This window comes from Lolium perenne, chromosome 4 (assembly GCF_019359855.2).
Source record: "Lolium perenne isolate Kyuss_39 chromosome 4, Kyuss_2.0, whole genome shotgun sequence".
NCBI classification, from domain to species: Eukaryota; Viridiplantae; Streptophyta; class Magnoliopsida; order Poales; family Poaceae; genus Lolium; species Lolium perenne.
The window spans coordinates 155,469,533-155,495,736 of record NC_067247.2 but is presented as its reverse complement, the minus strand read 5'-3'; the positions used below and the strand labels follow the sequence as shown (position 1 = coordinate 155,495,736).

Sequence of the window (26,204 nt, the reverse complement as noted above, 5' to 3'; positions counted from 1 at the left end):
GGAGGCAAGTGGTGCCGGCGCACCATCCTATGCATGCACCGGTGGAATGTGCTGCCGACACACCAAATATTAGCCGCGCTGGCGATGCCTGTCCACTGCCGGCGCACCAGGGGATTCGACGCGCCGGCACTTTTTCCTGGCATGGCATCGCCCAATTCGGGCCAGGCCCACGAAACATTGCCGGCGCACCAGCCCAGGAGCGCGCCGGCGGTAATTTGCTATTGCCGGCGCGCTCCTGGGCTGGTGCGCCGGCAATGTTTCGTGGGCCTAGCCTGGAGCAGATATAGCCGGATGGGTTATATACTGCCGGCACACCCAGGTCCTGGTGCGCCGACAGTAACCTGGGAGTTATTTCAGCCACCAACCAGCACTCACAAGCCACTACACTCACTCCTCCACATAACCCGACCCTTCTCCCAACCCACCTATTTTTTGCCCATTTCTACCCCAAATTTAGCCAATTTGACCAAACAAAATCATATTTTTTGAGCAAATCTTCCCTTCCTACATGCATCTCCCACATCCCTATGTAGATCTAGATCTATCTATCGCGCATTGACCGCTCAATCTAGATCTAGTTCTAGATCTAGAAAGTCGGCTTCCATACGCCGTTGTTGCGGCGCGTCGTCTCGATCTCGTCGACAAATATATCAAACAAATAGGTGATTAATGAACAAATTGAGGATTGAAATCGACGTATGTTGGACATTTGAAGCAAAGCTCTCGTGTGTGGCATATATATATGTTGTGTTTGTGCTTGTGTGTGTTGGCGTTGAAAATGAGTTGCCAACGTTGCGCCGAAACGTTGATTCGTTAAGTTTCCGTTTCGGCACATTTCCGGCGCTCCTATGTCCTACCGTGTAGGAAGGTCATGCCGAAATTTTCCGTGAAAACTACCGACGGATGCATGGTTCTAATCAATTATATAATCTTGTTGTGCAGGTGATAATGGTTATCGAGATGAGTGCGAGCGTCGTGATGGGATATCTGAAACACGCGGTCATCGACATGTATAAAAATAACCGCACGGAGGTATTGTGTCCGTGCCGAAGATGCAAACGAGTGAAATGGTTTGACCCCTATTCAGGCAAATTGCAGGGGCACCTGCTCACTAATGGTTTCATGCATGGACACACTCAATGGATGAGTGATGATGGCGCGGAGGTCAATGGGGCGACGGCAGCAGGTGGTAATGGCCATCAAGAAGGAGGGCATCATGATATTGATGACGATGAAGAGTTTGTCGCACAGGACGATAACCTTAACGACGACAATAACCTTGACGACGACAGTAACCTTGACGACGACGAAGAGGTGCCGCTAGCTTCAGTCGTGCGGGACCCTCACCTTTAAGATCTGCTTCTCGAAAAGACGAAAGGCGCCAAGCGGAAATCAAAGCTTGAGCAACTGGAGATAGACTCGAATACTCTGTTGTACGACTCAGGTCACGGGTTGGGGGAGTCCCGCTTGAGAGTAGCGCTCGATGTGCTGCAGATGAAGGCGAAACATAGATGGACGGACACAAGCGTCGACGACATTCTGGAATACGTGAAAGATCTCCTTCCTGCCGGGAACACGTGTCCTGGTAGTCTAGCCGAGGCCAAGAGAATCACGTGCCCTCTCGACTTACCCCACGAAAAGTATCACGCCTGCATCAACGACTGTATCATGTATCGCAAGGAGCACGTGGACAAGACCAAATGTCCTGTGTGTGAAGCTGAACGGTACAAGAAAGGGAAGAAGAAAGCTCCTCAGAAAGTTGTGTGGTACTTCCCGCTCGCCCCCGGCTTCAACGGTTCTACGCGGACCGCAAGGAAGCAAAGCTCATGCGCTGACACGCTGAAAGAAAGGAGGCAGTGTTGAATGATGAAGAGCGGATTGAGCACCCAGTGCTGACGCACCCTTCGGATGCAAGCCAGTGGAAAGCATTAGACAATGAATTTGGAAGTTTTGGGGCAGATCCCAGAAACATCAGGTTGGGTGCGAGCACGGACGGATTCAATGCGTTCGGAAACCAGAGCAGCACACATAGCACATGGCCCGTGTTTGTATGGATCTACAACCTCCCGCCCTGGCTGTGCATGAAGAGGAAGTACATACAGATGAGTATGCTAATTGAAGGGCCGACACAGCCAGGAAACAATATGAACATGTATCTCGAACTATTAAAGGAGGAGCTTGAAACGTTGTGGGCGGAGGAAGGGGTAGATACATGGGACGCCGTTTCGGAAGAATATTTCCCTTTGAGAGCTGCGTTGATCACGATGGTGCAGGACTACCTCGGATACGGTTACATTTCGTGCCAGGTGTGCCATGGACACAAGGCATGTGTCAGGTGCATGGAAGAGACGATGTTTTTGCAGCTTGGTAAGGATCCCGGCTCTTCGAAAACAGTTTACATGGGGCATCGAAGGTGGCTACACAAGACTGACCCATGGAGAAAGCGTGGAGATATGTTCGATGGTACAAATGAACCCCGAGGACCTCCACGTAAGAAGAGCGACGAAGAGATCGATACATTACTGAAAGGTTGGAAGGAGTGCCCTGTGATGTCTACGGGTGCTTCTATTCTTGTAGACAGTGTTGGGCCTCCAAGAGCAGAGGTTTGTAGAACAGCAGCAAGTTTCCCTTAAGTGGATCACCCAAGGTTTATCGATCTCAGGGAGGAAGAGGTCAAAGATATCCCTCTCAAGCAACCCTGCAACCACAAAGCAAGAAGTCTCTTGTGTCCCCAACACACCTAATACAATAGGTGCACTAGTTCGGCGAAGAGATAGTGAGATACAAGTAATATGGATGAGTACGAGTGATAATAGCAATCTGAATGAAATATGGCAGCGAGCAAACATTCAACAAAACAGTAAACAAACGGAGATTCGATGCTTGGAAGCAAGGCCTAGGGATCCTGCTTTCACTAGTGGACACTCTCAACAATGATCACATAATAGGACTACTCTACACTCTTTTGTTGGATGATGAACACCACTAATTGTTTAGGATTACACGAACCCTCAATACCGGAGTTAACAAGCTCCACAATATTCAATGTTCATATTTAAATAACCTTAGAGTGTAAGATAGATCAACACAATCACACCGAGAACTAACATAGCATGCACACTGTCACCATCATACTATGAAGGAGGCATAGATCATATCAATACTAACATAGCAATAGTTAACTTCACAATCTACAAGAGATCACAATCATAGCATAAACCAAGTACTACGCGGTGCACACACTGTCACCATTACACCGCGGAGGAGGAATAGACTACTTTAATAACATCACTAGAGTAGCACATAGATAATATTCAACTTGATCACAAAGAGAGAGATGAACCACATAGCTACAGCGGAGCCCTCAACCCCGGGGGTGGATTACTCCCTCCTCATCATGGAGGCAGCGATGGCGGTGAAGATGGCGGTGGAGACGGCGGTGGAGATGGCTCCGGGGGCAATTCCCCGTCCCGGCAGGGTGCCGGAACAGAGAGTTCTGTCCCCCGAATTGGAGTTTCGCGATGGCGGCGGCGCCCCTGGAGTCTTTCTGGAGTTTCGTCAATTGGTACTGCGTTTTTAGGTCGAAAGGGGTTATATAGGCGAAGAGGCGGCGCAGGAGGGTCGACAGGGTGGCCTCCTCATAGGGGGGCGCGGCCAGGGGCTGGCCCGCGCGGCCCACCCTCCTGGTGGCCCCTGGCTCTCCTCCGACTCTTCTTCGGTGTTCTGGAGCCTTCCGGGAAAAATAAGATCTTTGGCGTTGATTTCGTCCAATTCCGAGAATATTGCCCGAACAACCTTTCTGGAACCAAAAACAGCAGAAAACAGGAACTGGCACTGTGGCATCTTGTTAATAGGTTAGTTCCGGAAAACGCATAAATATGACATAAAGTATGCATAAAACATGTAGATATCATCAATAATGTGGCATGGAACATAAGAAATTATCGATACGTCGGAGACGTATCAGCATCCCCAAGCTTAGTTTCTGCTCGTCCCGAGCAGGTAAACGATAAACAAAGATAATTTCTGGAGTGACATGCCATCATAACCTTGATCATACTATCGTAAACACATGTAATGAATGCAGCGATCCAAGACAATGGTAAATGACATGAGTAAACAACTGAATCATAAAGTAATGACTTTTCATGAATAGTACTTCAAGACAAGCATCAATAAGTCTTGCATAAGAGTTAACTCATAAAGCAATAATTCATAGTAAAGATATTGAAACAACATAATGGAAGATTAAGTTTCAGCGGTTGCTTTCAACTTGTAACATGTATATCTCATGGATAGTTGTCAATGCAAAGCAATATAACAAGTGCAATATGCAAGTATGTAAGAATCAATGCACAGTTCACACAAGTGTTTGCTTCTTGAGGTGGAGAGAAATAGGTGAACTGACTCAACATAAAAGTAAAAGAAAGGTCCTTCAAAGAGGAAAGCATCGATTGCTATATTTGTGCTAGAGCTTTGGTTTTGAAAACAAGAAACAATTTTGCCAACGGTAGTAATAAAGCATATGTATCATGTAAATTATATCTTACAAGTTGCAAGCCTCATGCATAGTATACTAATAGTGCCCGCACCTTATCCTAATTAGCTCAGATTACCGGGATTATCACAATGCACATGTTTTAACCAAGTGTCACAAAGGGGTACCTCTATGCCGCCTGTACAAAGGTCTAAGGAGAAAGCTCGCATTGGATTTCTCGCTATTGATTATTCTCAACTTAGACATCCATACCGGGACAACATAGACAACAGATAATGGACTCCTCTTTAATGCATAAGCATGTAGCAACAATTAATTTTCTCATATGAGATTGAGGATATATGTCCAAAACTGAAACTCCCACCATGGATCATGGCTTTAGTTAGCGGCCCAATGTTCTTCTCTAACAATATGCATGCTCTAACCATTAGGTGGTAAATCTCCCTTACTTCAGACAAGACGGACATGCATAGCAACTCACATGATATTCAACAAAGAGTAGTTGATGGCGTCCCCAGAAACATGATTATCGCACAACAAGCAACTTAATAAGAGATAAAGTGCATAAGTACATATTCAATACCACAATAGTTTTTAGGCTATTTGTCCCATGAGCTATATATTGTAAAGGTGAAGGATAGAAATTTAAAGGTAGCACTCAAGCAATTTACTTTGGAATGACGGAGAAATACCATGTAGTAGGTAGGTATGGTGGACACAAATGGCATAGTAGTTGGCTCAAGGATTTTGGATGCATGAGAAGTATTCCCTCTCGATACAAGGTTTAGGCTAGCAAAGTTATTTGAAACAAACACAAGGATGAACCGGTGCAGCAAAACTCACATAAATGACATATTGTAAACATTATAAGACTCTACACCGTCTTCCTTGTTGTTCAAACTCAATACTAGAAATTATCTAGACCTTAGAGAGACCAAATATGCAAACCAAATTTTAGCATGCTCTATGTATTTCTTCATTAATAGGTGCAAAGTATATGATGCAAGAGCTTAAACATGAGCACAACAATTGCCAAGTATCACATTATCCAAGACATTTTACCAATTACTACATGTAGCATTTCCCGTTTCCAACCATATAACAAATTAACGAAGCAGTTTCAACCTTCGCCGTGAAAATTAAAAGCTAAGAACACATGTGTTCATACGAACCAGCGGAGCGTGTCTCTCTCCCACACAAGCATTTATTCAAACAAATAGAAACATACAGACGCTCCAAGTAAAGTACATAAGATGTGACCAAATAAAAATATAGTTTCAAGAGAAGGAACCTGATAATTTGTCGATGAAGAAGGGGATGCCTTGGGCATCCCCAAGCTTAAATGCTTGAGTCTTCTTGAAAAGCGTCATACAGTGTGTTCCGTGAGACCATGACCAGAGCTGAAGCCGACGTGTTTGGATCCTGTCGGCAGCAGAGAAAATCGACGACGAGGGCGGGATCCGGGGGAGATGGCAATGTAAGCCATTTTATCGGGCGAGAGAGAATCGATTTGGCTGGGCCAAAGCTGCAGTGGTTTCCATTGATCAATGCATCTGAGGTGGGACAGCCGTACATCCTTTGTGATCGCCGCCACGAGCTCCCTACGCTGCACCGCCGCCGTTACCGTTTCTGCGCTACCATCCACGGTAATGCCCGCAACCGTTCCTTCATGGCAAGTACCGAAGTACATCATGGAGTTCCTGATCAGGTCGCCATCGATCGAGAACCTGTACAGCGCGTCGATCGACATGCTCCTATGTCGTGCCCTAGCTCCTGTCTTTCCACTCTCCGGTGAATTTTTTTTGGTCTGACTCGATCTGGAGAGAGATTGTGATGCAAGATAGGCATGGATACGGAGTAGCCATATTTGTTGTATTTTTTTGGCGGAGAAAAGTAGCAAAGCGGGTCCGCAGAGGGATAACCGTGGCATATTCAAGAAACGGTTCGGCCGCATAGATCGCGAATCCCCTCCTTGGCAATCGATCGCTCAAGCGATCAGTTTTGGTCGACGCGGAGGAAGCGCGAGTCAATTCTCTTTTTTGTCTCGTAGTGTTTAATTACGTTCACATGCAGATGTGTGTTCACACTAACAGCTCATATGTTTAATTACGTTCACATGCAGATGTGTGTTCGCACTAGCAGCTCATGTTCTCACTTGCATGTTGCATACAACCAAGAGTCTTCACACTGCATGCATGCATAAACTATCTCAAGGGTTTGCATTTAATGAGCCAACTTTTCAGCACGAGGCTAGCTCTCACAAGTTTCTGCATGCATGCATACTCTTTTTTTCAGCACGAGCAGACTCTCAATTCTCTTTATTTGCAATTCCCTTTTGACAATTATCTTTTTTTGCAATTCCCTTTAGGTTGTTATTTCGTACGGTAATTCATGTTTTTTCGATTAATTTTTATAATTCCCTTTTTCGGGCTAGTGGTTTTTAAGGGGGAAAATAACGGGTGGGAAGATCCACTTGCAACTCAAATGAACTACCACTTGCTACTCAAATTAAGTACTATTTTTTAAGTTGTAAGCTAACAAAAGTTGCTAAAATATTCTAAATTAAATTACCGTTGATAAATAACGGGGCACCGGGTTGATAACTTGTAAACATAAAAAGAGTCCATACATATTTTAAATTAAATTAAATTTTTAGGGTTGATATTTATTTATATTTATCATTGATAAATAGCGGGTCACCGGGTTGATAGCTTGTAAATTAAAAGAGACTCGCTAAAATATTCTAAATGAAATATTTTTTAGGGTTATTATTTATTTATATTTACCGTTGATAAATAACGAGGCACCAGGTTGATAGCTTGTAAAATAAAAAAATATTCGCTAAAATATTCTAAATGAAATACTTTTTATGGTTGGTAGTTATTTATAATTAGCATTGATAAATAACGGGGCACCAGGTTGATAACTTGTAAACTAAAAAGAGTCGCCAAATATTCGAAATAATATTTGATTTTTAGGGTTGGTAGTTATTTATATTTACTATTGATAAATAACAGGACATCGGGTTGATAGCTTCTAAACTAAAAAAGATTCGCTAAAATGTTTCAAATAAAAATAACTTTGAGGTTGATAATTTTATACATTTACCATTGATCACTCAAGTACGGAGGGTTGATTATTCAAACAAACAGGGTTGATAACTTTTAGCCTAAAAAAAAGTTTCTCGAAACATATCAACATGGGTGCTAGTTTTGAAGATCTCGTCGAGACGGATTTATTGGTGAAAGCGAATCTTAATTTTGAGTTGTCATTTCAAAGTTAAAACGTTTTGAATATTCAAATTTGGAAAAGATTCCGCTGACATCAGCAGATTCGTCTATTTATGCATGTATCATCGTGAGTTTTACTGCGACTCAACTCGCGCTAGGCGTATCATGGGGCGCTTCTGTGAGCCCATTTTATAGCTGGCACCCTAGCATCAGTTTATTTGTGTTTTCTCTTCCTTCTTGACAAACTGAGCCGGTCCTCCCTAGGTGACACGCACACGCAGCCCCCCCTCCCACCTACCCGTCCTTCAACACCAACTGGCCGCGACTCCGCCCTCCCACGCGTCCATCCAAGCCACTAGCCACACACCCGCGCGAACGAACGGTCAGAAATTACCCACGCCATCCATCCGCACTCCCCCCACGCACACGCACACGCACACGCACTCCACCGGAGGTTCCCCTCGACAACCACCACTTCGCCCCTTCGCTCTGCCCTCCTCCGGAACCTCGGGCTGTTCCTTCTCGCTCGCTCCGCAAGGTGCGATCGGTTCCTTCTTCATCCTCCCCTTCCCCTTCTCCGCCCCCTCCCTCGGCCCGTCTTCGGTTCCTGCGACCGCTAGCAGCGCGATTAGAGCCCCCATGTCGCCGTCGAGGAGCGCGCGCGTAGGTGGTAGGGGCGTTACCGCTACCGGCGGGCGGGGCCTTGTTTCCTGTCGTTCTGGGATGCGGCATCAAACCAGCGTCATTCCGGCGGTTTTGGTTGGTAGGCTTCACAATTGGCGCCCCGGACCGGAGTGCTCCCCTGGATCAGGGACATCGCCGGCCGCGGTCCCATTTACTTTCCTGTTTCCCCCCTCGTCTCGAGAAATTCATAGCTCGCCACAGTACTGCCATGCTCGCCCCTGCTTCTCGTTCCATTTTTTTTTTTTTCTGACTGTCTCCTGCATCCTTCGCTGCAACCTACCGGGGTTAGGGCCTTGCAGGTGTATGAATCACGGCCAGCGCAGCGGTTACCCAGTTTGTGCCGCGCGCTTCTCATTTTCCGAAACGAAATGCCATTTTCTTCTTAAAGTACGGCGGCTCTCGGATTGGAAGTATTTTATGATTGCTACACGTGTGTACTCGTTATGTACTTATCAGCTCTTGCGCTAACCTGCCGCTAAGTCACATCTCTGTTCATGCCTATCTTATTCCTTCCTACTTTACGCTGTTGCTGGGATACTGACATGCCACAGGCTGTGTTGATTCCTAGGCATGGACAGGTACCAGAGGGTGGAGAAGCCTCGGAACGAAGCGCCGATTAGTGACAATGAGATCAGGATCACTGCGCTGGGGAGGATGAGGAACTACATCGGCTACGGGATGTCGTTGCTCGAGGTGATCCCCTCTCTATGACTCATTGTTGGTGTCCCATAGGCAGGAAAAATCTGAAAATCCTCTGTATGACATGCTTGAGAACTGCTGGGAAATGCTGTCAGTCTGAAAATCTAGATAGTGGAAATATCACGGGTACTAACGGATGCCTGGTGTGCTATGCCTGCGCATGCATATGGTGTTGTTGCTTGCTCATTTTAGTGTCTCTTTACCACTGTAATCAAATTTCATAGTCCTTCAGTCCCAAATTAGTTGTCTCAGATTTCAGATTCTGCACCTGTTTGCCTCCCAACTTTATAATCAAACTCAGTTAGATTATTATTTTACTTGGCTTAACGGGCGCCAAAACTTCTTAATCTCTGACTGCATCGACTAGGCTTGCTCATTCTATTCACAAGCCAAATGTGCAGCTCAATCAGAGTCTCCTTTCAGTATTTGTCATTTCGAACTTTTGTTAATGACTTACCATGCCATAGTACATGGTTGTTGGCATCGCACCATCTTACATGAACGCATGGGTTTTCCTGGTTCTTATTTCATAGTGCTTCTGTGTCCCTTAAATTCTGTTCGATCCTAACAGCACAACTCTGTGAAGTCTATCAGTTTGTGTTCATTCTTTATTTTTTTTCAAGAAAAAAACGGAAAGGACTCTTTGTTTTTCATTTCATTGAAAGATAGAACATGTTCACATGCCTCCTAAGAGGTAGTACAAAGCTTTGTTACAAAAAGATCTTAGTTTGTGTTTATTTCAGTTACTTACTGTTCAATTATGAGGCTTGAACTATGTGAAGCCTCTCAGCTTGATAAAATGATATCAAGCTGTGTGCAGTTCACCTAAATGTAGAGAAGATACCATTGTGATTTGTATCTAATGTTTCTTCAGCTTGTTATCTGATCTATTTTTTTTTTAAAATTCTTCGTGGTCAGTGGTCAACAATGCTATTCCACCTTTCATAATCTCCAGACAGTATTTTTAATCTTGATTTCATTTTCGTTTAGTGCATAACCAAGCTATAAACTTCTTCCTGTTCTTACTATATATTATTCCCATGTGTTCTTTTCAGGAAAATGGGCACGATGAGATTACTATCAAAGCCATGGGTCGAGCCATAAGTAAGACAGTCATGGTTGCTGAATTGATCAAGGTAAATAGTACAGTAGTAACTCACTATGCATTATGATATCTGCTGTTAAAGTGGTTGCTTGTTTTGCTAATTGACACATAACTGTTCATCAGAGAAGGATAGTGGGTCTCCATCAGAACACTTCTACTGAATCTATTGATATCACCGACACATGGGAACCTTTGGAAGAAGGCCTTCTCCCGTACGGATGTACATATATTTCTTTCTTCAGAAAAAGAAGAAATACTCTTGGTCACACTAATGCACTTCTACCACAGGTTAGAGACAACTCGTCATATATCAATGATTACCCTAACATTGTCCAAGAAAGCGCTGGATACATCATCTACAGGGTAAGTCAAATGTTCCTCATTGGTAGTTATATTATACGTTTGATATTGCAGACTGGCTCTAAATTTGTCTTGTTATTTTGGGTTATGTCCTTAGGTACCAGCCACCCATACCAGCTGAAGAGGTCAGACCTGCTTTTGACTATGAACATGAAGGTGTTACTCTAAATTGATCCTCTCCACTGTTTCTCTATACATGTATCCCAGTTTGGTCATAACTTTATTCTTGGCAATTTAGGATCCTTTCCCACTGGTCGTGGGAGAGGTCGTGGTGGACGTGGTGGTGGCAGAAGAGGCAGGGGCAGAGGTTTTTTGTTTCTTTCTCATGTCTTCTTGAGCACATAACTTTCAGGCTGCAGCCCATAGGGCCGTTGAACATCAGCACCTTATATGATTTTTGCATTCTGTACTGCTGGTTTACCCTATCTTGCTCTGTTATAGGGAGTACTCCTTTGCATGTTGTACTCGTCTCATGTGTCTGTTTTTTAAAAACTGGTGTTCCTGCATTCTCAGTGAGGAGCGCTTCAGTTGGCTCCATTTTGGATTTCAGCTTTGTGTTCCCAAGTGATAAAGCTTGGCCATAGTTCATTGCCCATTTTCTTGTGCAGCTATGAGCAATGGGCCTCCTCCTTATGATTGGGGTGAAGAGTGGGAAGAGGATGGATATGAGTACACCAGTAGAGGCAGAGGGAGAGGTTGGCCAAGAGGACGAGGCAGAGGGCGTGGCTACTACGGAGGTGGTCGGCGTGGTGGCTATGGCTATGATTATGGTTATGGTGGCAGGGGCGGGTACTATGAAGAGCAGGGTGAATACTTCGATGGCGAACCCGATGAGTATTACCCCCCTCCAGGCCGTGGTAATCTCAGTCTGATCTATCGTGTTCCTGTGGTTTTTGCATGCCCCTACCTAACACGACTCCCGTTCTCTCTGGCTTCACGGACAGGGCGTGGTAGGGGAAGAAGAATGGAGCAGAGTGAATACTTTGATGGTGGACCAGATGAGTATCACCCCCTTCCAAGCCGTGGTGAGCTCAGTTTGACATATCATCCTTCTTTGGTTTTTTTGCATGCCCTGTCCTGTGTCCTCTGATGGTTCTAATTCTCCATGGCTTCGCAGGGCGTGGCAGGGGAAGAAGGGTCGAGCAGAGCGATTACTTCGATGGCGAACCTGATGAGTATTTCCCTCCAGGCCGTGGTAAACTCCGCCTGACACACGATGTTCCTGTGCTTTTTGCACGCTATTACCTGTCACCACTCACACTCAGCTGCCTCGCAGGTCGTGGCAGGGGAAGAAGGGGAGGACCATGGCGAGCCCGAGGCCGTGGGCGTGGTCCGATGCTAGATTAAGACGGGGCTTGCCAAGTGCAAACCTTGAAGCACCGCTGGGCTTAATTATCTGATAGTAGTATTTACTACCTGTGTTGCTCCATACGTGGGGCTCTCTGACGTGAATCGTTTTGCCCTTTACATACCGCCTCTGATGCTGCATGACTTGCTGGGCAGATTTTGTGTGGCTTACTTGTGGTTTGTTTAGTTAGGCAGGCTTGTCAGCCAAGTACTTGAACACCTAGCAACCAGGCTGTGAAATATGCTTTCATCGTCCTGTATATATATCTCCTGCTTCATGTGTGTGTCTGTGCGTGCCAAACAGGTTTGTTTATTTATCTCCTTATTCTTTTTTTCATGGTAATTGCATTTGTTGGTACCTCCGCCATCGCCTCAAATGCTCTCCAGGGAATGTTCTACTATAATGTTTTACTTTTGTGGTTCTTCTCTGTAGTTGTCTTGTTACCTATGTCCTTCTGGACGTTTCGATTAGGTTCACGTGTGTGTATCTGTATTGTACTCTTTGTTATCATATGAAATGCACATGGAATCCTTCAAAAACAAAAAAAAATGATTCCACTGCCTAATCCAGTTGCTGCCATGGCTGCCATATGCCCAGATTTCGCTTGCTGGAGCTAGAGATTAGACGGACGGCAAATTAAGCCTGAGTTTGGTACTGCTGTGGATTACAAAAATTCTCATTTGGTTGACTGTTTTTACATGTTTTACGGTCTGTTCAGTTTAGCTGCTCTCCTTCGAAAGCTAAACACATACTAGAAAGGTTTCGTAGAAAACACACAAAATAGAATGTAATGAACTGTGACATCATATAAGGTTCTCCATAAATATGATGATGATACTTCCTCCGTCCGTAAAAGGATATCTTAAATTTATGTAATCTGAATGTAACTAGCTTGCCCCTGTAGGAGATCTTTTCTTCCTCCTGGGTCGCTCCCTCCTGAGCGGCTTTGGAGGCGCCGCCTCCGCCCTCTCCACCGGAGTGTGCATGTCACCGTGTGACATGCGGCCTAAACCTAAATTTAAACTTTGCGAAAAAATCTGAAAAAAATCATGCATGTTCACAGCACATATTAAGACAATCCCTAAAATTTTCAGATCAAAATTCGAAACATACGTCGAGAAACAAAAAAGAGAAATCTGTCTCCCGAATTCAAATCTGAGTTTCTCTGAGACTATTCATATCTGAGTTTCTCTTTTTTGTTTCTCGATGTATGTTTCGAATTTTGATCTGAAATTTTTAGAGATTATCTTAATATGTGCTGTGAACATGCATGATTTTTTTCAAATTTTTTCGCAAAGTTTAAATTTGGCTTTAGGCCGCATGTCACACGGTGACATGCAAAAGGTGCATGTCACCTGATCTCACTTCCTCCACCTCTGGCCACCGCTGCCGCCCTCGTTGGCGGTGGTAGTGGCCCCTTCCCGTCAAGCGGCAGTGGGGATGGAGAGTTGCTGCCCGACGGCTTCTCTCGTGAGTAGGGGCCGCTGGTGGGGGCACATGGCGGTGTGGTCGTCGCTGGCCGAGGATCTTCGTCCGGGGTTGACGAGGAGGAGGCGGTACATCGGCGCCCCGGCTTCGACGGGAATGGCGGTGATCTGCGCCGTCGGGATGAGATCTAGGCTGCGAGGCCCGATCTTGACCAGATGGGCTCAAGCAGGGCCGGTCTTTGGCTATCTTCGGGACATGTTGTTGACTTGCAGCCTGGCGCTGGACTACCTCATTCCTCTTCGGTTCCTTCCTCTTTGGTTCCGTCAAGGAGACGACTAGCGGCGTGGGGGCCTATCAGTCTCGCGAATAAAGGCAACGGTCCTAGGGTTTCTCTTGTGCGAAGATGAAGAACTTTCCAAGGCTTGTCACTCTTGATCCGCCCGGAGTGTTGAGCCGGAAGGCTCCGCCGGTGAATGTAACAGTGCACATATTGCCTAGAGTTTGCTGGATCGGGTGGTATTTGGTCGTGCACATCTATGCTTTTACTCCGACCATTTGCCATCAGATGATATTCTGGTTCATGGTGAAACAAGAGGCGGAGAATATTATAAAAGCCGGATTGGAGGACTACCAATGGAGGTTCGAGTCCATGTGTTGTTGAGGAACTTGCTTGGTGTTCTGGATTTTTGCAGCAGTAGTATGTAAGTGAGGGTAGCAATACTTGTGAAATCCAGAGTCTTTTAACTTTCCGGGTGAAAATCCAAAGTCTGCCCTTAATTGATTGTGCTTGACAATAATATTGTTGAAGACATTGTTTTGAGGGTGGAGATTATCTTTAGGGTGAAAACCTAAGATCTTTTGATCAGGCGATGACGATGCTTGTGCACTGTTACTTTCTTGGAGGCGTCGCTTTTGGAGAGCCTGTAATTTAGGTGATGTTTTGGTGGTGGATGTATTGTTGCTGCTAAAGTTGGAATACCTTACCGATGCTTTTTTATTTCTTCGTTTTTCTTTCTCTTTATTTGGCTGTGTGCATCCGTACTACCATTAGGGCATCACGTTGTTGGAGGCTGGATGTAATTGGTATCTCTAGATACTAATATATTTTCTTTATCAAAAAATATATCTATACGACAAAATAGTGTATATCTAATCTAACTTTAGATAAATCTTTTACAATGTGTATAATTTTCTTACGCTGGATGTGGAATTTTATGTCCTCTTCTACCTAGAAGGATATGGATGTGAGTGGAAATTAAGAGACTGGAGTAGTCAGAAGTCAAAGTCTCCCTCTCAGGACAAACAGTCAGCCGGAACCCGCCGAACGCTCCTGCTATACGGGCCACTCTTTCGTCTTCCTCCATCGCAAGAATCAATAGGTGATCCCACCTCCGTAGCTATCCGGCCCGGCAGCCATGGACCGCGTCTACCAAGCGCTGGTCGCTGCCGTGGCCGCCTTCGCGGCCATCTCCTTCCCCTGCCTCCTCCTCGCCTTCCTCTGCCGCCATCGCAAGAACCGCCTCCTCGAGCCGGACCGCCGCTGCCTGTCGTCGTCCTCCCTCCCCGTCCGTGTATCGACGGAGCTCTCCTCGTCGTGGTCGCTGTACGGCTCCTCCATCGACGTTTCGCTCAAGAAGCTCTCGCTGGACGACCTCGCCAGGGCCACCGGCGACTTCTCCCCGGACAACATCATCGGCGACGGCAGCTTCGGGTTCGTGTACCGCGCCGTGTTGCCGGACGGCGGAGCGGTGGCCGTGAAGCGGCTCTCCGCCGACCACGCCGCCGGCGCCGGAAACCGCGAGTTCCGCGCCGAGCTGGAGGTGCTCGGCAGCCTCAGCCACCGCAACCTGGCGCGCCTGCTCGGCTACTGCGCCGCCGGCCGCGACCGCCTGCTCGTCTACGAGCTCCTCGAGCGCGGCAGCCTCGATGCGTGGCTCCACGGAGACGGCGCCGGTGGGACGCCGCTGCTGCCGTGGATCGCGCGCCTCCGCGTCACCCGCGGCGTCGCGGCCGCGCTCGCCTTCCTGCACCACGACTGCCACCCGCCCGTGCTCCACCGCGACGTCAAGTCCAGCAACGTCCTGCTCGACGAGGGATTCGAGGCCAAGCTCGCCGACTTTGGCCACGCGAGGGTCGTCACCGGCGGCCCTGCCGCGTCGCATGTCAGCACGCAGGCCGCCGGCACAGCCGGGTAATGCTCTGCACTCATTTCAAATTACAGCGCCCCAGATCGTGCTCACAGTTTGCGCACGCCTATTTTCGATGTTGCAAGTACCCCAGTGCAAAATGAAGTTTAAGATTGCACCCGGTCATAACTTCAACATAGAATTCATCAGCCGATGATTGTGATTCTCAGAATTTGGGTATGATTTAGCAATGCCTGGGTTGGAAGTAATGTTCAGCTGAAATTCTAGCAACCGGCATTGTTTGTAGGTTGGGGACGAATTGCAGCAATTAGTGGCCCAGTGATTGCTGGTTTAGAAGTCAGGAGTTGCGAGTTGCGACACAATATTACCTGATCTGATGCTGCATAGTTGCATACTTACCTGCATATATAAAACAAAAGCACTGGCTAAAAGTACATAAAACAGACAACCTTCTCACGTCTGTCTCAAATTTCTTGTTGCGGTGAAGTCAAGCGTGCTAGTTACGTTAACACCTATCAATTTGGTACTAGTGTTCTGAAGAATATAATGCTACTAGTTTAAGAGAAAAAAACATGTATCTAATTATACAATGCTCTTTGTTTAGTAGATGTCGTTCTCTTCAAAATCAGATCACTATACTTCAAAATGGCACGTATAATATTGTTTATGCAATATTAATAGGTACATGGCACCGGAGATTCGTCAAGGAGTGGGAGCAAGCATAAAAGCGGATGTGTACAGCTTCGGCGTTCTAATGATAGAGATAGTCGCAGGTCGCCGACCTAGTTGGCCGATGAAGAACATTGGCGGGAAGGAAGTAGAGCCGTTGAAATGGGCGAGGGAAAAGGTTGAGGCTGGCATGTCATTAGAGATTGCAGATTGTCGACTCCAAATCGAAGTGGAGAAGGAAACAAAGGAGGTGGAAGCGTTCTTGGACATCGCACATAGTTGCACGGAGGAGTGTCCTAAGTATCGTCCGACAATGAAAGAAGTGGTAGAGATGCTCACGAAGATCTAAGAGTCTCGAGTCAAATGCTTCATATGAATATTTAATTGCAATAAGAAAATTAAATGTATTGATTATGCCATGGTTTTTTTGATGGGGATTATGCCAAGATTAGAAAGAGCTTCCCTTCTACTGTCTATAGGTCTAACCTTTTTGTGGCTCTTTTCAATGATTTCCATGAAGCAAACCTACCTATTCATCATTTGAAATTTGGATTTATCACCTTGCTACCTAAAGGTTTGGAAGCAAATCAGAATTTATATGCTAAATTTAAGTTTACACAATTTTTACAAACGTATGTACTAATCTTTTAACATGTGTTGCCTTAATGTCATTCGTTTGACCTAAACAACTTTTTGCATAGAAGATATATTATGGAGGATGTTCTAATCCTTCATGGAACAATACATTAATTACATACAAATAAACTTGATGGAGTAATATTAAAGTATGATTTTGAAAAGGCTAACAGAAAATTGTTGTGGCCTTTTGTACAACAAGTTCTACGGATGATGGGGCTTTCCCAACTTTAATGGACATGGATTGATCAAGTTGTTAAGAAAAGGAAGTGTGTCCATTACATCAATGACGACATAAGCCCTTCCCTCATATAGTTGACGATGGTGTTCCTGTAACTTCTTTTAAGTGTTTTAGCAACTCCCTGGCCTCAAAACCAACTCTATAAAAGCGAGATCTATTATTTCAGGAAGTGTAAAGAGCAACAGGAGGAGCATGCTCAACATTGTTTTTGCTATGGCATAGGAACCGATATACAACACCTTGTTTTAAAACTATATATGAGCCTCCTTAGTAAATGCCCATTTCAGCTACTTATAGAACATGGTGGTTGGCAATATTTATTCCAAAACATATACTGGGGGCCTAGAGATACCCATTTCTAGGAGGTCCTTATAAAAGGTAAGGATACCTTTTTTTAGTTTTATTTTGTTTCAACTATATAGGTATCTGGGAGGATAAATGATAGGAAACAAACCACTTAGTGCTTGCTATCGGCAACCTTTCAATATAGTTTAAGAAACATGCATTTTGCGGTTGGATCAGTACCGTATAATAAGGAGTTATGTGCTCAATTGATGGAAAACACTTGAATGACTGGCATAGTTTTGTTATGGGAACCCTAGTGTCCATCAGATTTATTTGTTGCCGCAGAGTTGGTGATTTCTGGGGCGTCCCATAGACATGCGCGTGGGTAGTTACTGTAGTTGTTAGCTTCCTACTAACGATCCCGCAAATCACATGGGGTGTTTGCTTCATTGTACTCCGTATTAAGGCATGTACAATGGGGTGACGTTAACCTTCCTTTTACGGTTGCCATATTGATTTTTTTTGCTTAGTTGAAGGAGAGATATTGAAGAAAGAGAAGACTACCTTCACTTAGCTAAAAGATGATCTCTTATAAAATAAGAGAATGCTATTTTTTCCGTTGTACCCTTTGTTTTCCCTTAGCAAACCTATTTCTTTATAAAATTTAATTGATTCTTATTTGTTGCAAGGAAGGACAGTAAGAGATAATGCATTGTACCACTTATATTTGTTGTCTTCTCTAGATGATGTGGATCGCTAAGAGAAGGCACATCTTCCCTATCATTATACATTCCCTTAGATTTCCAACAACTTCTACTGTGAATTACGCCATGTATGCTAATCTCCTTCCTCCCCCCTGATCTACTGCACGTGCATGTGTTTCCTAGTTCCTTGCTACCACAAACCTCTTGTGAGTTCTTATGTGCTTCCGTTATTTTGTTCTTCACTACTAAAGTGCTTTAGTACTTCATTTGACATGATTACGGTATTTTTGACACTACGAGTATATGTGCTACCTAGTCCTCAAAACATGTAATCCATTAGTACATATGACATGCTTCAACCTTTGGTACACTAAGTTTCCTATGTATAGATGTGTGCTTCCTTCTTCCTTCTTCCTTCTACCGCAAAAGTTCTTAAGTGTACTACACACGATATGCTTCAAATTTTACTACACTATATTTCTTAGTACCTCTACATGTGCTTCTGTTTGTTCACTTTCGAAATTCAAACTAGTACTCCATTAGTGAATATACGATGCTTCCATCTTCAATACACTATGTCTTAGTACCAACTTATATGCTTCCCTCTATATGTATACACAGTTTTGCTTCCATCTCACCATATTCCAATTCTCAAATAGTACATAGGTCATCCTTCAACCTTGGACTCACTACAGTAACCACTAAGCCTAGAGATACCAATTTCTAGGAGGTCCTTATGCGAGTTAAGGAGATCTTTTTGCACTTTGGTTCTGTTTCAACTATATAGGTATCTGGAAGTGCTTGCTATCAACAACCTTTCAATATAGTTTAAGGAACATGCATGTTGCGGTAGGATCGGTGCTGTATAATAAGGCGTTATGCGCTCAATTGATGGAAAACACTTGAATGACTGACATACCAATTAACTTCTATACATATAGGGATTATGCTTCCAGGGAAAATAAAGACCATCAAGGAAGAACAATGACGAGTTCTATGATGAAGGATGTGGCGGCTTTTGGGGGGATTGCACCTCCACCCTTGTCTGTTCGGGCGAGTGATCCGTGCTCAGCCAAACGCGGATGCTACGCAGATGGAAAGGGCCATGCAGAACGTTAATCTCAGACACGACCTTACCTCTCCAGGTTATTCACACTATGGTTCACTAGATCTAGCTTTGGCGTTTCTTGCTCCCGGAGGATCAGCGGGAGTGCATGGTTTCTGGATGCAACCGTCTTCGAATGGTTGCCCTGGATATTTTCTACCAGGCTACTTGGCGGCCTGTTAAGCGATTACCTGACGTAGAATCTGCTTAGCAGTCTTCTCTTTGTTTCGATGGTTGATTTTTTATTGATCCTTGTTGATCTTTTGAATTGTAAACTTTGAATGATCAGTTTCTTAATAAAAAGTTGTGCGCATCAACCGATGCAGAGGCCGGGGCACACCCCATTTCGAAAAAAAACTAACGTGTTTACCAGTTAACTTTTGCAGGCTCCAGTGCAAATTACAACGTGTGTTTGAACGCTTTAAGTCTTCACTTTCCACCAAATGTTTTGGCCTTTTGGGTAGGCCATAATTGTAAGTACCCCATGTAGAACTACATGCTCTAACCAATACAACCAAAAGACCGAGCTGATGGAAGAGATTTTCTACCAGGCTACTTGGCGGCCTGTTAAGCGATTACATGATGTAGAATCTGCTTAGCAGTCTTCTCTTTGTTTCGATGGTTGATTTTTTATTGATCCTTGTTGATCTTTTGAATTGTAAACTTTGAATGATCAGTTTCTTAATAAAAAGTTGTGTGCATCAACCGATGCAGAGGCCGGGGCACACCCCATTTCGAAAAAAAACTAACGTGTTTACCAATTAACTTTTGCAGGCTCCAGTGCAAATTACAACGAGATGTGTTCGAACGCTTTAAGTCTTCACTTTCCACCAAATGTTTTGGCCTTTTGGGTAGGCTATAATTGTAAGTACCCCATGTAGAACTGCATGCTCTAACCAATACAACCAAAAGACCGATCTGATGGAAGAGATTAGGCACCAGCCGTGTCTTGAACTCAAGACCTCTTGGCTCTGATACCATGTAGAACTGCATGCTCTAACCAATACAACCAAAAGACCGATCTGATAGAAGAGATTAGGCAATGCATTTATACTTCAACACCCCAAAATGTGGATCCTTTTCTTGGACTTTTAGTACAATTCATACATATCCTTTTCGTGGTATATGCCGACCTTGGTCTATTCTAAGGCTTATGCTTGTGTTAGCTGAAAGAGTTTTGTGCCTATACTTACGTGGTACACTCATAAGTACTAAAGTACCAAAGCTATCTTCTACTTGGATCAAAGAAAAACACGTTCTATCACCCCGAGCAAACACAAACTACATCAAGAGTCTAAAAGTACACATACCGACGTGCACTAAACCATTATTATACAACAAAAAATTCTACCCGAAACACCATCAGAGGAGAATAATTTCAACATGTCAAAATATCCCCGAGGCCCAACACTTCGTGATGGAGTGGTCAAAATCTTCCTTTTAGGTTTGTTGTAAACTAACCACCACAAATGCACTCTTAAGTTTTTTATTACGCAGCGAAAGGCACCTATTCTCAGCAGTCATGCTTCCGATGTTTCAGCATTGGATAGACCAAATCTTGTTCGAACAAAAGCCGTACCCAAACTGACTAGAAAACAACAGAGACAATTGGCGCACTGCCAAGGACAGACTAGGTTCAGAGAAGAAAGCAGAGGAAGGAGCTGAGACTAGGCGCAAACATTGGTGATCTCTCTTTCTTCATCAGAAGTAGCAAGGATACGACTAGGGTCGACTTCCGCCTCAGACGCAATGGAATGCGGTACGCTATCACGGAGAGCCCATTCCTGGAAGGATAATGTCCAAAGTGGAACTTTGCATGCAGTACATACTTCGGCCAGAAAAATGGTGTATACCCAACTTGGCCCGAGGGGTTCTTCCCGTTTTCCTCATATTCCCATGATACTATGAACACGCCCCAGCTCTTACTCGTCCTCCACTCATTGTCAACTACCTATTTGTTGGCTGCTACTAGGTGTTGTGTGTTGAAGCAAGAGATGATGCAATAAAGGGCCGTGTTCATCACTTTAATGTAGAAGCAGGGCTTTGTTCCGTAATTCGAAAACAGAAAGCTTGGTGTGCTATGGGCACAAAATGATACACTATATAAGACCTAGGCCATACCAATGCAAGCCCCAGAGAATTTAAGTTTCATATCTTGGTATTTAACAATTTCAACCATATGCTAGTAAATTTAGAATCAATAAATATACCTTCCTCGAGATATAATAGCTTAAGATACCTTGTGTATATCCTGCCTAAAGTAGCTTCTTTACGAGTCCACTTGTTAGCAATCAGCATACACTTGGGATTCACTATGAGAACACACACTATAGTTCATACACCAGGAATTTAGTTCAGATTTAGAGAATCTATGTTATTACAAGGAAAGAAAGGTTTCCGCCGCCGCCTTTCTTGAAGGATGTCGTTCTGGGAAGGAGGAGAGAACCCTTATATGTGGGACGAAACAGAACTTGGTCACTTGGTCAATTTTGGGCTGACGTGTCTTCAATTTGGCTGGATCGATCTAACGAGCCTCCATTGATGGTGCCCAAGGCCGTTGCTATCCTTAGCAGCAGTATAGTTACTAACATCCCCTCTCCCTTGAGTTTTGGATTGACACCAAGACAATGTCTCCGGGTAGCGTTCCTGGAGCTCGAGTTTGTCTTCCCGGGTTACGTCCCACTTACTGTCATTAGACCATTGGATTTGCACCTGTTCTCTGCACCCACTTGGTGTGTTTCACCATCTTTGCGCCAACATTTGCAAAGGAGTAGGCACGGCATCAATAATGACATGAAGTGAAGTTGAAGTTTTCATACCTAGTTTAAGAACTTTACACAATTGAGAAACATGCATTATTGGGTGGATTTTGGATTCCTTAGGCAATTCCACTTCATAAGCTATTGGATTGATGCACTTGATAACAGTGTAGGGTCCAAAGTATCTGATTGAGAGCCTATAGTTGGTGAAAGAACATGAAGCCCCCATGTGTGGTCTTGGTAATTGATGACAATCCCTATGGACTAATGGTTGCATTGAGTTATAGGTTTTGTCCATAGCCAATGCTTGAACCATATGTTAGTTTTAAGGTTGTAAGAATAAGAAGAAAATAAAGAAGATCAAGTGACAAGTATGTCTTGAAGAAGAAGAAGAAGGAGCGAGTTCTCATGCATATCTTCAAGGCATCAACAATATGAAGAATGAAGACGGTGGAGCGCAATGAAGAAAAAGAATGAAGACATTGGCATGCAATGAAGACGAGGGATGAAGACGGAGCTTGCCATCCATATGGTGTTCATGGATACATGATGACATGCCAAAGAAGAATCTCTCCCATGGTGGATTATAGGGGAGCAATCCGCAAGACTTCATCAAGCAAGCACAATCAAGAAATGCGTTCCATCTTGAAGCGGTCAAGATCGTCATCATCAAGTTAGAGTAGAATGCGCAAGGATAAGATTTGTTGTTGATAGGTCTCTTTCTTACTAGTCTCTTGTTTTTGGAAGACCGGGTGTGTAGGATAATTTCTCGTACTAGCAAGAGGGCTCTCGAATAAATCACTTGGCCGCATCGTTCAGAGAGAGCTCGAACCCTTGCATACTTTGCATCATGTTTTTGGTTGTTTTTGATTCTTATCCATGTGATGTTTTAGAACTTGTGTTCATATCATGATAAGCTCTAGTTCATCGAAAATGGATTCCACATGTGTCACTTGTTGCGTTTTCGAGTTTGGCGATTTTCTCAGTTTCTCGTGTTGAGAGCTTGCACCTCCAATAATTCATAGAAAATCCTCCCACTATTTTTATATTTTTCAACAAAATTGGTTTTGCCTTAATCGGAGATCCCAAACTCTAGCTATTGCATTTCTAAGTTTACCTCTATTTCAAAAGAAAAAAAGAAAAAGAAAAAAGGGAGAAACCTTTTTGGGCTGGCCGGTACTACCGCGTGGACTTCCGGCCCAGTACCGGCCGGGGTACTGCGCTCCCCTGTGCCCACCCCGGTACCGGCCCCGGTAGTACCGGGCCAACCAGACCCCGCCTCCCTCTCGCTCCGCTCACACACACACGTCGCCTTGCTCCCGCGCACCGCTGCTGGCTAGCGTTGCGCGCCCACTTCTCTCATTCGCTCGCCCCTTCGCACTAGCCCCACCTGTCCGCTCGCTGCTCGCCCAACCACGGTCGACCCCCTGCCACTCTCGTTCGCGTTGACCTCGCCCCACTCCACTCTCCTGTAAGGGCACTTTGCCCCTATGTTATTTTTTGGTAATTGATAACAATTCCTATGGACTAATATTTCCATTGAGTTTTTGTTTGAAGGAATAATCCATATGTTTTGCTTGAACTCCATTTGTTGGATTCCAGATAGTTGATGTCAAGAGAAAAGGTTTGGCTCGAAGTCGATGTCGCAATCCTCGAAGGCTCATGAGTTGAGCTATTGGTGACCAAGATCTAGAGCATGCAATCAACTGAAGTGTTCCGGCTTGAATGAACCATGAGCGCCGTCATCAAGGTCAAGCGGGACGCGGTTAATTCTCTCGCCCTGTTATGGTGTCGGGTCACGGTGTGAACAGAGAGAGGAAGAGCTCAAGACGAAGCTCGAAGAGCGCTCCCCCTTTTCGATTTTTCTTGAGTATAGGATCCCGCACTATTAAGAGGAGGTCAGAGTTGTTATTTGCTATCCTATTCGTTTGGCATCTTTCATCCACATTATCTTCGCCACGAGATGACACCTTTGTTTTCCTCTTTTCCGTCTCTCTAGAGGTGGCTCGATTTTTTTTGCTCGGCGTTTAGCATTTCGTTTCTACCACTTTTTGCTTACCACAAAACTATTCCGCCTATTGCATCTGTCTTTTTCTCTCCAATATTTTTGCTCCCGATGATGATCAAAGTTTGCTCAGTTTTTACCCAAAAAAGCTCAAAGTTTGCTCCGCTTTTCGCCAACAGAATAAAAAAAAGCCAAAACAGGAGTTTTGGCCGCTTTTCTGCGCTCGCTCTCCAACCGCTGCATCGCCAGCGTGGCCGCTCGTGGACGTCCTCTCCTGACCTCGATCGCCAGGCCGCTCTCCTCGTGTGTAGTGCGTCACGCGTAACCCATCCTTGCCCGCTCCCGCGTCAGCGCATGGCCCCGCACGCCGCAGCAGCACTCGGCCACAACTCCTCTCCCCACGCGCAACAGCTGCTTCTTCCCGTTCACGCCGCATGGTGCGCCGTTTTTTCTTCCTCCACTGCGTCGCCGCTTCTGCCGAGTTTTGGTGGGCCGGTATGACCAGCCCGGATGACTTTTCTGTTTCTTTTGCCAAAAAGTGTCTATGACATGTGAGCACCAGTGCTCCCTTCAATTTCAGATTTTTGAAAATTTTAAAACTACACATTTCTGTGTCACTAAAAATTATGGTGTTAAATATATAGATAGATATGTGCAGTATGGGTGTATGCAAAAAAGTCCCGTTAAAAAATACATTGTATTTTGGGAAATATAAAAAAGACAAATTTGTGACAGTAAATGGTAGTACAATAGTATTAAAATAGTATGTCTTTTTGTTAGAAATTTGTTTATTTTGTATTTCTCAAAATTTAAAGTATTTTTTACTGGGACTTTTTTTTTGCATAAACTCCTCTTGTACATATCTATATACATATTTAATGTCATAATTTTTGGAGAAAGAAGTGTGAGATTTTTAAAAATTTAAAAATCTGAAAGTGGAGGGAGCACTGGTGCCCATGTGCACCAAATCCCTATCCTTCTTTTGCCCAGCTTTTTGTTTGTGGTAAGTTTAGCTGGTACGAGCGGGCTGTTGCCGGCCATTCTTTTTTCTGCGCGGTTTTGCACTACAGCAACTACTTCTTCTTCCATATAAGGTAACCCAAAATTCTTCGAACCTTACCTTTGCCATTTCTATTGATCCAGATCCTCTTTGACAAGGGTCTCAAGAAATCCATGCTATTCCCCACCTTAAATCTTAGATCCCTTGTGATTTGTCCAATAATTTTGAGAGTTGATCCGTGCATCTCGAAGATTTCTTCATCCTCTCTCTTTCGATCATATACTTTTCGATTTGAGCCATTGTATCAAGTTTTCCTCTCCGATCTTTTTACTCCTCTCTATATGGTGATGGTGTTCCACATGCAATGACCAAAAGAGGTTTGTTTTGGTGGAAAGACATTTTCAGCTTTGTGAATGAGTATAGAAGCATCACACGTAGCCAAGTTCAAGGTGGATCATCGACGCTGTTTTGGAAAGACTTCTGGACTAAGGGAGATCTGCTTTGTCACAAGTTCCCACGGCTGTTCTCATATGCACTAGATGATGACATATCTGTCGCCAAGATGGCAAGCTTTGAGCAGCTGAACTCTGGTTTTGCTCTACCCCTTTCGTTTGTGGCATTCTAGGAATGGCAGGAAGTAACCCGGTTAATTGCTGATACCCCTATATCGGCTCATTTGCCTGATCTGCGTATCTTTTGCTGGGTAGCAAATACACCCCTTCCAAATTCTATAACTTTATGTTTGCTAGTCTACCCAGTGATATTGCTCTAAATGAAATTTGGAATTCAAAGGCACTCTCCAAACTGAAAGTCTTCGCGTGGTTACTGTTTTTGGACAGACTCAACACACGTGATATCATGCAAAGGAAGCACTGGCATCTCGAGTCTGGTTTTAATTGTGAATTATGCCGCACCAATGTTTTGGAAACAGTCCAACATCTATTCTTTGAATGTGAGTTTGCACGTCAATGTTGGGAATTTGTTAATGTCAACTGGGACGCTTCTGTTCAGTTAAGCCAGAATTATATGACGGCTAAGGCAGCGTTTAATGGTCCATGTTTTTTTGATGTGTTTGCATGTGCCACTTGGAATATCTGGAAAATCCGAAATGATCTGATCTTCAATCATACGCCAATCTCTGTTGCTTTCAGAGTGAATTGCTACTGCACCAATACAGAGTTAAACCTGCCAAAGTTCAACCCTTAGTTGAATGGATTGCTACTACTTTTCTGTGATTCTTATCTTTTTTTGGAACTTCTTCCCCCTTGAACTTTCTGTTGGCCTTGAGATAGGCTGTTGTA

The 26,204-nt window shown here is 44.5% G+C and overlaps 2 protein-coding genes across 4 annotated transcripts; both read left to right on the top strand.

Moving 5' to 3' along the window:
• The first annotated feature begins 8,166 nt into the window (after positions 1-8,166).
• Positions 8,167-12,201, top strand: LOC127294235 (uncharacterized). 3 transcript variants are annotated; one of them, XM_051324003.2, is made up of 10 exons: positions 8,167-8,266; positions 8,981-9,105; positions 10,167-10,247; positions 10,340-10,428; positions 10,505-10,579; positions 10,674-10,732; positions 10,815-10,883; positions 11,185-11,433; positions 11,521-11,601; positions 11,694-12,201. In XM_051324003.2, exons 2-10 carry the CDS (start codon positions 8,983-8,985, stop codon positions 11,921-11,923), a joined length of 1,056 nt encoding a protein of 351 aa, XP_051179963.1. In that variant the 5' UTR covers positions 8,167-8,266; positions 8,981-8,982; the 3' UTR covers positions 11,924-12,201. The 3 variants fall into 3 exon arrangements, with proteins under 3 accessions (XP_051179963.1, XP_051179965.1, XP_051179964.1); XM_051324005.1 differs by lacking the exon at positions 8,167-8,266 and having other exon boundaries at positions 8,964-9,105; positions 11,185-11,430; positions 11,694-11,771; positions 11,853-12,201; XM_051324004.1 differs by lacking the exon at positions 8,167-8,266 and having other exon boundaries at positions 8,964-9,105; positions 11,694-11,771; positions 11,853-12,201.
• A 2,451-nt stretch (positions 12,202-14,652) lies between these two features.
• Positions 14,653-16,646, top strand: LOC127294234 (phytosulfokine receptor 1). The gene is made up of 2 exons (XM_051324002.2): positions 14,653-15,543; positions 16,181-16,646. The coding sequence occupies exons 1-2, from the start codon at positions 14,768-14,770 to the stop codon at positions 16,515-16,517; spliced, it is 1,113 nt and encodes a 370-aa protein (XP_051179962.1). The 5' UTR covers positions 14,653-14,767; the 3' UTR covers positions 16,518-16,646.
• The last annotated feature ends 9,558 nt before the right edge of the window (positions 16,647-26,204 follow it).

What these genes read in the sequence shown, in the direction of transcription:
- LOC127294235 (XM_051324003.2), top strand. Translation starts at nt 8,983, where the DNA reads ATGGACAGGTACCAGAGGGTGGAGAAGCCTCGGAACGAAGCGCCGATT. An exon ending in ACGGGATGTCGTTGCTCGAG is followed by an intron (nt 9,106 to 10,166) that starts GTGATCCCCTCT and finishes TGTTCTTTTCAG; the next exon opens with GAAAATGGGCACGATGAGAT. An exon ending in TTACCCCCCTCCAGGCCGTG is followed by an intron (nt 11,434 to 11,520) that starts GTAATCTCAGTC and finishes CTTCACGGACAG; the next exon opens with GGCGTGGTAGGGGAAGAAGA.
- LOC127294234 (XM_051324002.2), top strand. Translation starts at nt 14,768, where the DNA reads ATGGACCGCGTCTACCAAGCGCTGGTCGCTGCCGTGGCCGCCTTCGCG. An exon ending in CAGGCCGCCGGCACAGCCGG is followed by an intron (nt 15,544 to 16,180) that starts GTAATGCTCTGC and finishes CAATATTAATAG; the next exon opens with GTACATGGCACCGGAGATTC.